Source organism: Sapajus apella, unplaced genomic scaffold (genome assembly GCF_009761245.1).
Source record: "Sapajus apella isolate SASKATOON/1434 unplaced genomic scaffold, GSC_monkey_1.0 scaffold123, whole genome shotgun sequence".
Lineage (NCBI taxonomy): Eukaryota > Metazoa > Chordata > Mammalia > Primates > Cebidae > Sapajus > Sapajus apella.
The window spans coordinates 1,283,447-1,297,113 of record NW_022437063.1 but is presented as its reverse complement, the minus strand read 5'-3'; the positions used below and the strand labels follow the sequence as shown (position 1 = coordinate 1,297,113).

At 51.2% G+C, this 13,667-nt stretch overlaps 1 protein-coding gene across 1 annotated transcript in view; it reads right to left on the bottom strand.

Annotated features, from left to right (window-relative positions):
• SAMM50 (SAMM50 sorting and assembly machinery component) overlaps window positions 1–13,667 on the bottom strand; it is a 38,623-nt gene that overhangs the window by 15,937 nt on the left and 9,019 nt on the right. The window contains exons 4-10 of the mRNA XM_032261408.1: window positions 11,364–11,451; window positions 6,849–6,955; window positions 5,887–6,017; window positions 5,567–5,654; window positions 3,444–3,572; window positions 2,807–2,878; window positions 1,553–1,639 (exon numbers count right to left, since the gene is read on the bottom strand). Of these exons, the coding sequence (XP_032117299.1) occupies window positions 1,553–1,639; window positions 2,807–2,878; window positions 3,444–3,572; window positions 5,567–5,654; window positions 5,887–6,017; window positions 6,849–6,955; window positions 11,364–11,451 (702 nt within the window). The remainder of the gene's footprint in view (window positions 1–1,552; window positions 1,640–2,806; window positions 2,879–3,443; window positions 3,573–5,566; window positions 5,655–5,886; window positions 6,018–6,848; window positions 6,956–11,363; window positions 11,452–13,667) is intronic.

The following is a 13,667-nucleotide window of genomic DNA, read 5'->3' as shown; positions in this document are numbered from 1 at the left end:
TGGATGGATGGATGGATGGAGGGATGGGTGGGTAGATAGGTGGGTAGATGAATGGATGGATGGATGGATGGATGGACGGATGGGTGGGTAGATAGGTGGGTAGATGGATGGATGGGTGGGTGGGTGGGAGAATGATTAGGTGGGTGGATAGATGGGTAGGTGGGTGGATGGATGGATGGGTGGATGGATGGATAGATGGGTGGATGGATGGATAGATGGGTGCGTGGGTGGATGGATGGATGGGTAGGTGGGTGGATGGATGGATGGGTAGGTGGGTGGATGGGCACTACCACAGAATAAGCACAGGAGCTACAAGCACAGTGGAGGAGCCCCCACCTCCATCTGGGATGTTCAGGAAGGCTTGCAGGAGATACGCCTGAACCAAAGTCTTAAAGACAGGGAGTGGGAGGCCAAGAGAGGCCCAGTGTGAAAAAGGGAGTTACAACCTCTGGCAGACAGAGTAAATACAAGTGCCTGGGAATCAGAGCAAGCCAAGGCCTTCTGGGAAACAATAAGTATTTCCACAGAGCCCAAGCATGCAACAGGCATGGTGATGAAGGATCAAGGGCCACAGGCACCCTAAGAGCACAGGCAGTTTGTGTAGGGAAGTGATAGGATAAAGCTTGTGTTTCAGGAAGACTAACACATCTGCAGTGTGGACAAGGGGAAGGGGAAGGCAGGGAGTGGGAGAGGAGCAGAGATGACTCAGAACGTAATCTCAGTTCAGTGAGGATGGGCAGTAGCTAAGGGGAGGAGAGGCAGGACCCGGGGGTGGCAGGTGGCTGAGGGGAGGACTGAGAGCAGCCAGAGCACCATGCGAATCAGTGGAGGGGAAGCCCAGGCATGACACGGATTTGGGAGGAAGGTGATGAACTCTGTGGATGTGAGCTGTCTGTAAAGTGGGGAGCTGAGACATCCAGGAGCACTTGAGTTTGGGTCCAGGAAGGACAACCCTCTGTCCTCCAGCCACGCTTCCTCCAAGGCCCTGAGGTGATAAACCAGGAGGGGCTCTCTCACGGTCCTATGTGTAACGATCAGCAGAGGCGACTTTTTTTTTTTTTTTTTTTTTTAAGACATGGTCTCACTCCGTCCCCTGGGCTGGAGTGCAGTGGTTTTGATCTCAGCTCACTGCAACCTCTTCCTCCTGGGTTCAAGCAATTCTCTGCTTCAGCCTCCCAAGTACCTGGGATTACAGGTGCCCGCCCCACACCTGGCTAATTTTTTGCATTTTTAGTACACAGGAGGTTTCACCATCTTGGCCAGGTTGGTCCTGAACTCCTGACCTCACGATCCACCCACCTCGGCCTTCCAAAGTGCTGGGATTACAGGCATGAGCCACCACACCCAGCCAGAGGTTTCTTTTAAAATAAAATAAATATCGCTTCTCCCTAGATTGTCTGCAAATCTGGCTAAATTTGAAACATCAAAGGTTAAGCACTATTGCTCCGGCTTCCACTCTTGTGCTTCAGATATTCAGGAGCTAAGATTTTTCAGTAAGATTCTCAAAGTAAGGGCTGACAGTGCAGGTGCCAGCGTCCGCTTAGATACTCACTGAATCAAATATGAGTGGCTTGTTCACCTGAAGTTCAAAATCTTCTTTGATGAAGCTCACATCCCCGCCAGTGTAGCCTGCCAGTTCCTGCGGAGACAGAGCGCTCAGGTCGAAGGCAGCAGGCAGACTTACTACAGGGCCACGGAATCGCGTTTTTGCATCAGGTTTTAATTTTGCTGTTTTGTATTTTTTAAAGGCAACAGAAGATTCTTCCAGAAGCCACGCCCTAGCTGTTGAAAACAACAACAGTGGACGGACGGGATGGAGGATCAGCGGGCCCCAGCGGTGCGGAGGCCGCCCCGTGGCTGTGTGCAGGAAGCACTGGCGACCTGAGCGCCTCAACACAGAGCTCAGCACGGGCAGCACAGCTCGTTGGCTTCATCAGCATCTGGGGAAAAACTCAGCTGACCTTTCACAATTTGGGCTATTTTGCATAAAAATCTAATTTCTAGTTGCTCTTCTGACACTGAAGATCAGGCACCCCCAGGCTTTTGCCCTGCACGACAACACCTAACTACCACCCCCAGAGTGAGAGCAGCTGCTCGGGGAAACCTCAGGGTTCAGTGCAGCCCCCACTGCCCTCGCTCTCAAGCCACCAAGGTGGGCTCCTCACTGTGCCTGCACCTCGTAGGTCTTATGGTAAAGAACTATGTCCCTGTGCCCCTGCCTCCAACAAGAGGGTCACCCAAAGACAGACTAACAGCCTGCCCAACACCAGCAGAGGAGCACGTTCCTCTAAGGTGGTGAAGACCATTCCCCCAGCACCTCCTGCCACCAGGAAGCACCTGCCCTGCAGCTGTCAAAGGATGATCCCTGCCTTCGGGCACTCCCTCCTGAGTAACACCAACTCACAGCCCTCCTCCTGGCCTCCTACTACAGGCCCTCATCAGGGATGCCACGGCCTTACCCCCACCTTGGGTTCTGTGAAGGTGCAAGACTGAACTGCAGAGAGCAGGGAGCAATTCCCAGCTCAAAGCCCTGAGCGTGGAGCTGGGGACCCTCACCAGCGGTGCTGCACGTGTGGTTACTCTGTGGGACCTCCTGAGAGTAGAGCTGGTGACTGTCACCAGTGATGCTGCACGTGCGGTTACCCTGTGGGACTGCCCGAGAGTGGAGCTGGCGACCCTCACAAGCAATGCTGCACAAGTGGTTTCCCTGTGGGACTGCCCACCCCCAAGCCACCCAGCCCACCGGGACTTTATTGTCCAAAGCTTGGCCCCCCTCACCCTGCGGGGGTCACAGGTGAAACACTACCTGGTTAACTTTCAGCAAAGCACCTCTTCTTGGTAAGATGGAAGAATTCCGAGAATCGATGACCATGGCGTGCTGAAAGAAATTTAAATGTGGATATTTTCACTGCAAGCAGTTCTATTAGATCACCATGAGTACTTAGGACACGCGGGCCACACCACGCTAGCATTCCACAACTATCCCATCATTTCATCTTCACAGAGTCCTGGGAGGAAGCGAGGGTCACTCTTCCTAGCTTACACAGGAGGACATTGAGACGTCTACACTGAGACTTGAGCTTCAACTAAATACACAATTTCTGCTCACTATGTGGGAGTGGAACACCCGCCACTGGGTTCATTCTCTCAAGGAGCTCGACGCCCTGGTCTAAGTCAGCTCAGCCAGGCTCCTCATTCATTTTGAAAACTAAAATTCCACCGTCAGCTCTGAAGCACACCTTTTCCTGTTACCACAGATATTATCTGGAAAGGACAACATGAGGCAGTACTCCAGAAACCCTCAGGGAGCAGGGGCCGCCACTGTGGACACCCCAAATCGGCGATGCTTCCCAACCAGCCCTGATGTCGGCAAAGACTGTTTTCCCAATGCATAGCACGGTTCCATCAACGAAATTATTACCCAAACTAAGAGAAGCTGTTACCGAAAGAGATGACTTCAGTGAATGTCCACTTTCTTTTCGAACCGCAAAGGAAGCCGTCCTGGAGAGGCAGCCCAGCTCTCGCCACACGCCTTCCCACTTGACGGTGTGGCTGGTCTTCCATATGGGAAACTGCAACACGCAAATGAGAGGTCTTTCCGGACCACACATACTCGGCAAGTTGTTGCAACTCATTTTGTCGAACGAGGCATCATGAAACAGTGAACTAAGAATCTAAAACACTTTTTTTTTTAATGATGAGAGAGAGGGAGGAGGGGAAGAAGAGAAGAAGGGGAAGAGAAAACCAGAAAGAAGGCCAAAGGGAGAAAAGGAGAATGCTGTGGACTAAAGGCAGCAGTGTTCCAAGTAGCGGGCTGCACCCAGGTGAGGAGCCGGGGCGCTGGTCTGAGGGCAGCGGGCAGCTCTGCCATCAGATGGCACCGTCTCTTTCCCGCTTCTTTGTAAGGGGTAAGACACCTAAGACAATCTGATTGACGCACACCCCACCTGGTCCACCTGACCCTATCTGAAGCCAGGCTTGGCAACCCAGCGACCTGCACCAGCCCAGAGAGATGGAGGCAGACACAAGAGTTATGTGAGAGGCAAGAGGGTCCTTCCTGCAGCAGAGGCCTGGGCCAGGTGAACTGTGGGTACCAGGCAAATGGGACCAGCTTCCCAGCCTGACACGCTCTTCCCTGAGGCCAGGACAGCTCACCTTAGAGTTCTATCTCAAAGAAATGTTTTCTGAACAGCGAATGGTGCTCATTGGCTTTGGGAAGTGGTAAAACAGTGATTTAACTCTCACAAGGAAGCCAGGTCACCCCACAGTCCCCAGAGGGCATCCCACACTGGGCACTCTCTAGCCCTCAATTGAACTCCAGGCCACTGGGTGAGTGGGGCACCAACAGGCCCAGAACACCCCATTCCACCTTCACAGTGAGAGGCAATCACCTCAGCACCCGTGGGGCACCGTGCCAGGCACTGGGGAGAGGGTACAGGAGGGGCAGCCTGTACCATCTCTACACTTAGGGCCACCTGGGATTCAGGCACTTTCCCAAATCCCTGCGGGAGATGTAGAGCTTCCTAAATCATTTCTTCACTCCTCGGAAGACCTAACATGAGCCCCAAGGATACCACTGAGTATGATCTGGTCCATTCCTCTAGGATCTCAGCTTCAGGGCTGCTGGCAACAAGGATTCTGCCCTCCCCTTCCCTCCTCCCCTCTACCTGCACCCACCCCAGGGCCGAGTCTACACTTTGGTTCTTCCATCTCTGCTATTCCTTGTGAAAAAATGAGGTATTTCTACTCTCCTAAAAATCTGCTCTTTAAAAAGGTAGAGAGGCCAGAGCAGAAAGGTGTCTGAGGGCTGCTCCTTTCCAGACAAGAAAACCTGGAGAAAAAGAAATGAAAGTATCATTCATGAAAGTATCATGCCCGGATTCTCCCGTCTCCATCCTGAACCTGGAGCCTACCTGGCCCACCTCCGAGCAAAACTCTGTCTCAAAAAAGAAAGAAAGAAAGAAACCTTCCAGTGATCTGACCAGCTCTGCTGACTGTGAGAAACTGTCGGTCTCAACACATATGGGGAAGAACAATGAATGGTGCCTCAGAGAGTCAGGACCAGGTTAAGGAGCTGCCAACATGGGCATCAGCCACTCTCGGGCCCCTGGCAGCCTGCACTCGGCTAGAGAAGAGGCACCCACGGGCGTGGTGGTTCACACTTGTAATCCCAGTACTTTGGGAGGCCAAGGCGGGAGGATCACCTGAGGTCAGGAGTTCGAGACCAGCCTGACCAACATGGAGAAACCCCATCTCTACTAAAAATACAAAAATTAGCCAAGCATGGTGGCGCATGCCTATAATCCCAGCTACTCAGGAAGCTGAGGCAGGAGAATTGCTTGAACCTGAGAGGCAGAGGTGGTAATGGGCCGAGATCGCGCCACTGGATTCCAGCCTGGGCAACAAAAGCAAAACAAGAGAGAAGCGGCACCCCCTCAGGAGGTGGCTGGCGCGGGGGGCAGAGGGCGTGTGCTCTCCATGCTACTCTCTTGCTGCCTTTGGGACTCAATTAAAAAGGCACCCTGTTTCCCCCACGCCCAGAGGGAAAGACTGAAACGCTACTCACGCTGTACTCGGCTGACATTCCTCTGTCCGTCTCCCGCAGTGAGCTCCAAGGGAACTGTCCCGTAACTTTATATAAGTTTACAGAGAAACTAGGAGGCAATGGGATAGAACTTTAAAAGCTGCGACAGTGATTAGAACTTGTACACATTTAAAGCAACAGATTGAAAACGACGCCTATGGGGCTCATCTTCAAGAGGAAATCTACAGCATGGGGTCCCCGTGAAGTGGCAGCTGATTCTGCCACGGTTCTTTTCACAAATAAGCCGCCTATCTTAACTTTCTATCACGCCAGTGTACGCAATGATCTGTTGGGCTCCCTACTTTCTTTCGAAGCTTCCGGGCCGGGGTTTGAAGAAGGACAGGCCATACGACGTTTCTTTTGTTCCATAGGAAAACTGAAAGGTCACCTTTTCTGCACGACCAAGAAGATTAGGGAGTTTGAGGCCAAGTACCTAGCAGGAAAAAAAAAAAGAAAAATAGCAGCGTTCTAAACTGAGGGAGTGAGAACTTTGGATAAGGACTATGCTAGCAAGGGACTTTCACAAAAACAGAAAGAAAATGTTCACTACAGATCTAGTCTTTCACTCATAGTCACATTCATTCTTTAAAACAAGCCACTGCTGGCTGGGCGTGGTGGCTCACGCCTGTAATCCCAGCACTATGGGAGCCGAGGCGGGCAGATCACAAGATCAGGAGTTCAAGACCAGCCTAACCAACATGGTGAAACCCCGTCTCTACTAAAAATAACAAAAATTTGCTGCGCATGGTGGTGCGTGCCTATAGTCCCAGCTATTCAGGAAGCTGAGGCAGGAGAATCACTTGAACCCTGGAGGCAGAGGTTGCAGTGAGCCAAGATTGCACCACTGCACTCCAGCCTGGGTGAGGAGAGCGAGACTCTGTCCCCCCTGACCCCCCAAAAAAGAAAGCAACATGCTGAGTGCACACATTCTGCATTCAAACCTGATGAAGGCAAGGGGCAGGTCAACCCTGCCAACCGTGAAGCCCCAGAGCGTAAGTTCTACAGATTCAGAGTTTAAAGGAATCCCAACAAGAGACTGCTAATATGAACGTTCTCCAAATCATTCCTAATGACTGACGTTAACAATGTTGGCAAACAACCCAAAACGCATTATAATCAATTTCCAGGTGACTAAAGAGAAACCACAAATAACAACAGATTAAGGTAAATGAAATGACCGCGTTCTAAAACCACTATCAGCTTTTAGAATAAACGCTCCTAATTCAAAGCTCCAACATAAGAACATAAAAAGCCTGTAGCATACCATACTGCCTTCATTGTTTCCAACCATGGTGTTATAACTGCCCGTCAATCTCCTTAATTCGGTTACTTCAAAGGTAACGTCTAACCCATTTGGAAGTGCATCATCACCTAAATAAAAAATATGAAACAGTAAGACAGCTAGGATATTATTTTACTTTGGGTCCCCATTGCTAAAAAAGACAAAAAGCAATCTGAAGGTTCACTGTATTTTACAATGTCCTTTGGAAAATGATGTCATCATGAGAATGTTTAAGAACGTTCCCACACAAAATCAAAACACTGCACACCTCTACACCGAAAAATAATGTTTCTACTTTCTCGGGTAGACTATATCGAAAAACAGGGCTAAGCATGGTGAATCAGGCCTGTAATTCCAGTGCTTTGGGAGGACGAGGTGGGAGGATCGCTTTCAGACCAGGAGTTCAAGACCAGCCCCAGCAAGATAGCAAGACCCTGTCTCTACAAAAAGTTTTTAAATGGGCCAGTGTGGTGGCGGGCACCTGTAGTCTCAACTATTCGGGAGGCTGAGGTGAGGCGATCACTTGAGCCCAGCAGCTGGAGACTGCAGTGAGCTATGACTGTGTCACTGCTCTCCAGCCTGGATGACAGAGCAGGACCCTGTCTCTGAAAACAAAAACAAAAACACAGTCAATCTTTGCTACAAGGAGGTAACCAGAAGCAGCATTATTCACTCACGCACACTTAAGCAAACAATATTTGCTAAAGGAATCTGTTCTCCTATTAGAGAGGTCCTTGAAAATATATGGGGTCTCAATTCAACTGACATGAAAATATGGAACTCACGTGACAATAAGATGTCAGTAACCCTTGAAGATAAATGCAGATCGTTTACTGTGTTACTGTGTATAAGAGGCATGTCTGTCCTCCCCTGTACCCGGTGTGACTTGAGTCTTGAGCTGGAAGCAGTCACCTTGTGATCCGCCACGGCCCTGGGGTGCCTTGTGGGGAGCGGGCTGGGCTCTGTAGGAGTGCATAGCCTCTCACGGGAGGGAAGGGCAACTCCTGCCTTGCACACAGCAGGGGTGCTCAGCCCTGGCTAGACATCTAGACATATCTGATGCCCAGACACCGCTCTAGGAGCTCAGGCTCAACAAGTCTAGGGTGGAACCTCAGTACCATCTTTTCTTTCTTTCTTTTTTTTTTTTTTTTTTTTTTTTTGAGACAGAGTCTTGCTCTTGTCACCCAGGCTGGAGTACAATGACATGATCTGGGCTCACCATAACCCCCGCCTCCTGGGTTCAGGCAATTCTCCTGCCTCAGCTTTCTGAGTAGCTAGGATGACAGGCGCCTGCCACCATGCCTGGCTAATTTTTGTATTTTTAGTAGAGATGGGATTTCACCATTTTGGCCAGGCTGGTCTCAAACCCCTGCCTTCATGATCTGCCCGCCTCCAACTCCCAAAGTGTTGGGATTACAGGCGTGAACCACCGCACCTGGCCAGATTTTACGTCTTAGAAAGGCAGCTTTAGGCAATCAGAAAGATAAAGCATTTGAGCCAGCAAAAAAAAATAAAGCAGAAAGTACAAAGAGTTTCCATGAGCCTCTCTCTACCCTGACACACACTTTCCCTACTAACACCTGGCATGTGTGGTACGTTTGTCACAACTGATAAACCAACACTCACACCAAGTATTAACTCAAGCCCATAGCTGACATTAGGGGTCCCATGTGCTGTTGTCCATTACAGTGATATGGACCCACCATCACAGTCCACACGGAGGAGCTTCACTGTCCTAAGCCGTGTAAGCTCCAGGTAATCCTAACACGCTGCCTGGGTGGAGAGCCTCTGCAGGGGTGGACGAGCTGCCCACCTACAAGGGCACGTTTACAACAGGGACAGGAGACAGCAAAGGACAAATGCCTCCAACACACTTGCCCCTCGGAAAGCTTCCCAGGCAATGGGTCAGGCCTCGGGCACTGGAAGTGTCTCACTCACTTGTTTGCCCTGGGCAAGTTACTTAAGCCTCTCTGAGCCTGGGTTTCATTAGCTGGAAAATGCAGGTTGAGTACTCCAAATCCAAAACTTTTTGAGCACCGACGTGACACTTCAAGGAAATGCTCACAGGAGCACTACGGATTTCGGATTTTCCGGTTAGGAACGTTCACAGGTACAACGCAGATATTCCATAATCCAAAACGCAAAACATTTCTGGTCCCAAACATTTCAGGTAAGGGATACTCAACCTGTTTTTGTTTTGCTTTGTGTTTGAATTATAATGACACTTGGCCAGGTTTCCGTGAGGATCCCACTGCACTGCGCACATAGACGCTGCCTGCAGGGCCGCACGGACACCGCTGTTCGTACTCTGGACTCGGAGGTGCAGAGCGGCCGGCTCCTGCCAGCTCTTCCCCTTCACTAGCCCAGTGGTTCCCCAGCTCCACACACATCGGAACCACCGGGACGGCCTGTCTGCCACAGGCCGCTGGCCCCACCTAGAGTTTCCGCTTCAATGGCATCACGTTTCCAACAGGTTCCCAGAGGAGAGCAGGACCGCTGGTCTGCGGCCACACTTTGAGAACCCCTGTTTCCATCATAATTGAATCCTTGACTCTTAGCAGAGTACCTAGCCACCAGGCTTTACTTCCCAGCCTCCCTTGCACAAGGTGTGGCCCAATGACTAAGTCCTGGCCAACGGGATGAGAGCAGTGCTGTGTACAACACCGAGGACAGGTGCTTAAAGGGAGGGGGATGCCCTTTCAACCGCCCGTGCTCCTCCCTGCTGCTGGAACAGGGACATGGTGCTTGGCCAGCAGAGGGACTCAGGGACCCTAGAGATGACAAAGCAACAAGATACAACGGGAAACCACACACCAGCCCAAGGTGACCTCAGGAAACCACACCAACCCAAGGTGACCCCAGGGAACCAAGCACCATACCAGCCCAAGCTGACCTCAGGGAACCACACCAGCCCAAGGTGACTTCAGAGAACAAGGCACCACACTAGCCCAAGGTGACCTCAAGGAACCACGGGAAACCACGCCAGCCCACGGTGACCCCCAGGGAACCACAGGAAACCACGCCAGCCCAAGGTGACCCCAGGGAACCACGGGAAACCACGCCAGCCCAAGGTGACCCCAGGGAACCACGGGAAGCCACGCCAGCCCACGGTGACCCCCAGGGAACCATGGGAAACCACACCAGCCCACCGTGACCTAAGGGAACAAAGAACCACACCAGCCCTTGGCAGTCGCCCAGCTGTGTGGAGAGATGGAGACTCCTCTCTCGTCTAAGCCACTGTTCTTTGGGGTCTCTGTTAGTGTTGGCTGAAACTATATTCCGAAGAATGAAAATGTCCTTAGTTTATCTAGCACCTTACTTTTGCAAGCATCTTCCTATATTGTCTCATCTAGGCCTTCTCCTAATTACCCCTCATTCGATTCGGAAGAGTTAACTTGTTCACAGATTCATTTCAAATACTTATTTCTCAACGATGTCTGCTGAATTCAGACCAAAGTCGGAATTCTAGCCCCCTGCGCTGGGCCCACAGGTCCGGGCGCCTGCCTGCCTTTCCCCCTTGTCTTCCAGCACTCATACCCCGATCTGCACTCCGGCACTTCCGATACTAGTCCACCCACCAAGCCCCTCTCCCTCTGGCGTGGCCCTGCTAAGTGCTATCCCTGTCCCCAGGACACTCCACCCACCCCACTACCAGCCCTTCTCCCCAGACTCACTCAGATACATCTCCTAGGTCTCAGCTCAGGCACTGCCCCTTCGGGGACACCCTCTCTGATCCCCTTCTCACGCCATGGCCAGGTGAAGCCATTTCCTCCGTCAGCCTCTTACGGCACAGCATGGTGACTGTGCTGCCATCACTTACTGCTCTGCCCCCAGCCCGGCCCCACCGGCTGAAGCCCCTCCAGGAGACCACGCCCTTTGTGCTGCTGTGTTTCCCTCTGGGGCCTGCACAGGGCCTGCCTCGAAGCAGGTGCTCACTAGCCAAAGAATGTATGTTGAGAGACATGCCCAATAGCACACAGCAACAAGAAAATGAGCAAACACTAAAATGGAAATTGGATTCCCTCCTTTTTTTCAAGCACACATGGAGATGGGGTCTACCAAGGGCCACCTGCACAGCGCTGGGCTGGGATATGTGAACAAAGCCTGGCACCCTGCCTCAGAGTCACTCTCAGGGCCCCAGTGCAGTCTGGGGGTAACACAACAGTATCTTCAAAGCTCACCATTCCTCCTAGCCTCGTACAAAAATCCAGGCCCACACCTGTCATCCCAGCTACTCAGGAGGCTGAGGCAGGAAGATCGACAGAGCACAGGAGTTCCAGACCAGCCTGGGCAATACAGCAAGAGCACTCTCCAAAAACAACCAACCAACCCAGTCCCTTTCCGAGACTGCTAACTCAAGAACTACCTGTTTGATAAACTTTCTGGTGCTACATAGCAGGGAGGGGTGCTCTGCTGGCCACATCTGTATCTGGCCACAAAAACAGTTTTGTGATGGACAGAAAGGGAATTATAAAGATATTACACCTCAATACGTACCTTGACATGTGTCAATCAAAACATCCACTTGTCTAAAAATCCCAAGGCGAAGCAATTTTTCACGGGCTTCATGAGATTTTCGCATTACCTATAAAGTGGGGAAAAAAGCAGGGAATGTATCCTTCTAAGATACAGAAGCAGAAAACAGCAGCTACATGGCGAGGCTGGCAATTTACCATTCGGTGCTACGTCAGATCACTGAGCAGCAAGCACTACGAAGCCCAGCCACACGGAAGAAGGGAACAGCACCACAGGGGCAACAAAAATGCCCCGCTGACAAGCGCAAAACCAAGCCTCGGCAACAAGAGTGTGTGTCATATCATCCTGAGTATACACAAAAATGTCAACGCAGATACACATACCCAACACACAGCCTAGAACGTTGCGCTGGAAGAGATCATAATCAATTGTGAACAGTGGTTATGTCTGGCTAAAGAAAGACGTGTGTGTATACACACCTTTACTTTTCTTTTAGTTTTTTTTTTTTTTTTTTTTCAGATCTCCCTTTGAGGAAGAAACACACCACTCTGTCGCTCAGGCTGGAGTGCAATGGTGTGATCTTGGCTCACTGCAACCTCCACCTCCTGGGTTCAATTGATTCTCCTGCCTCAGCCTCCCGAGTAGCTGGGATTACAGGCATGTGCCACCACACCCGGCTAAATTTTTTGTATTTTTAGTAGAGTTGGGGTTTCACCATGTTGGCCAGCCTGGTCTCGAACTCCTGACCTCAACTGATCCACCCACCTCTGCCTCCCAAAGTGCTGGGATTATAGACGTGAGCCACCACACCCAGCCTTTCTAACCATTTCTAACCATGGTTCAACTTTGTGTCCTTTCTTCGCTGTCCACAGCAGTTCCTTCGGAGGCACGAAGTCCACTCCTGTTGGAAGGACAGGTAGAAGGAAGGTAAGGCAGGCGAGTGCTGAGGACACAAGAGGAGGAGAGACCCTTGTGTGACAAGGACAGCTGAGATTCCACCCTGCAGGTGAAAGGGAGTCACTGTACAACTGTCAGCAGGAGAGAGACAGGATCACATTTCCTTGTGAGAAAGAACGAACTGTGCAGATGAATGTGGAGTTCTGCCCAGATGGGAGAAGCCCGCAGGTGAGGGATGCGGGAGGGGCTCTGGCAGCAGCCCCAGGGCTGGGGTGAAGGCAGGCCCAGTGTGGGCCACAGTATTAGAAGGGAGGACAGACCCTGGAGACATTTCACAGGCAGGGGCCAGAGGACACCGCCACTGACTAGGGAAGCTACAAAAACTGCAGCTCAGGGCTTAGCACCTGGCTAGCACTGAGCAGCATCAGAGAAGTCAGGAAGAGAGATGGGAAGGCAGGCAGGGCAGATGGGTGGGAAAGAGATGACTTCAGATCTCAGCCCTGTGGAGCTGGAGATGGCTGTGGCAATGCCACGAGGAAACGTTTAGTGGGCAGTTGCCTACTCGGGGCTAAAGCTCGACACAGAGGAGCTGGCTAGAAATAAAGCACGGGGAGCCCTCCGCATTCAGGCTATGACTGGAACCTGGGACGAGGATGAGATCACCTAGCAGACGGGTCCTTGTGGAAAAGCCACGCTGAGGGAGGCACACAGGGAAAAGAAGCCGACAGTGGAGCCCGAGAATGACCGTGATGGGACGGAAAGCAGCCCACGAAAATGGTGGCCAAAACCCAGGGAAAAGGAAAGAGTGAGGAAGAGGAGGGACAGACACATTCAAGAGGCAAATGACAAAGCAGGACAGCTGCATTCAACGGAGGCTATGCAAAGCACTCCTGGAAATCCACAAAAGCTGAACAACCCAATGGAAGACAGAAGACACCGAGTTAATTCGTAGGAGAGAGGAATGACCGATAAACAGAAAAAAGATGTTGGATCTCATTCATAATTAAAGAAATGCAGTTTAAAACAATAAGATGATATTTTTCTTCTAACAAGATGGCAAGAATTTAAAAATTGTGATAATACCCAATTTTTAGGAGACCATCTCATAGACTGTGTAAGAGCTCGGACCGTGCGGTCTCTTTGCAGAGCAACAGCAGCACCAGTGAAAGCCGCAGAGTGCTCACACTTCCGCCCAGGAATCCCACTTCTAGGAATGCATCCTGAAGCGTACTGTCAATGTACACAAAGACACCCTGAGACGTTTAGTACAGCATTGTTTGTAAGAGTGAAAATAATTTAAATGTCCATCAGTGGAAAACTATGTATAATAAATGCTAGAGGGCCAGGTGAAGTGGCTCATGCCGCAATCCCAGTGCTTTGAGAGGCCAAGTTGGGAGGACCATTTGCGCCAAGAGTTTGAGATCAGCC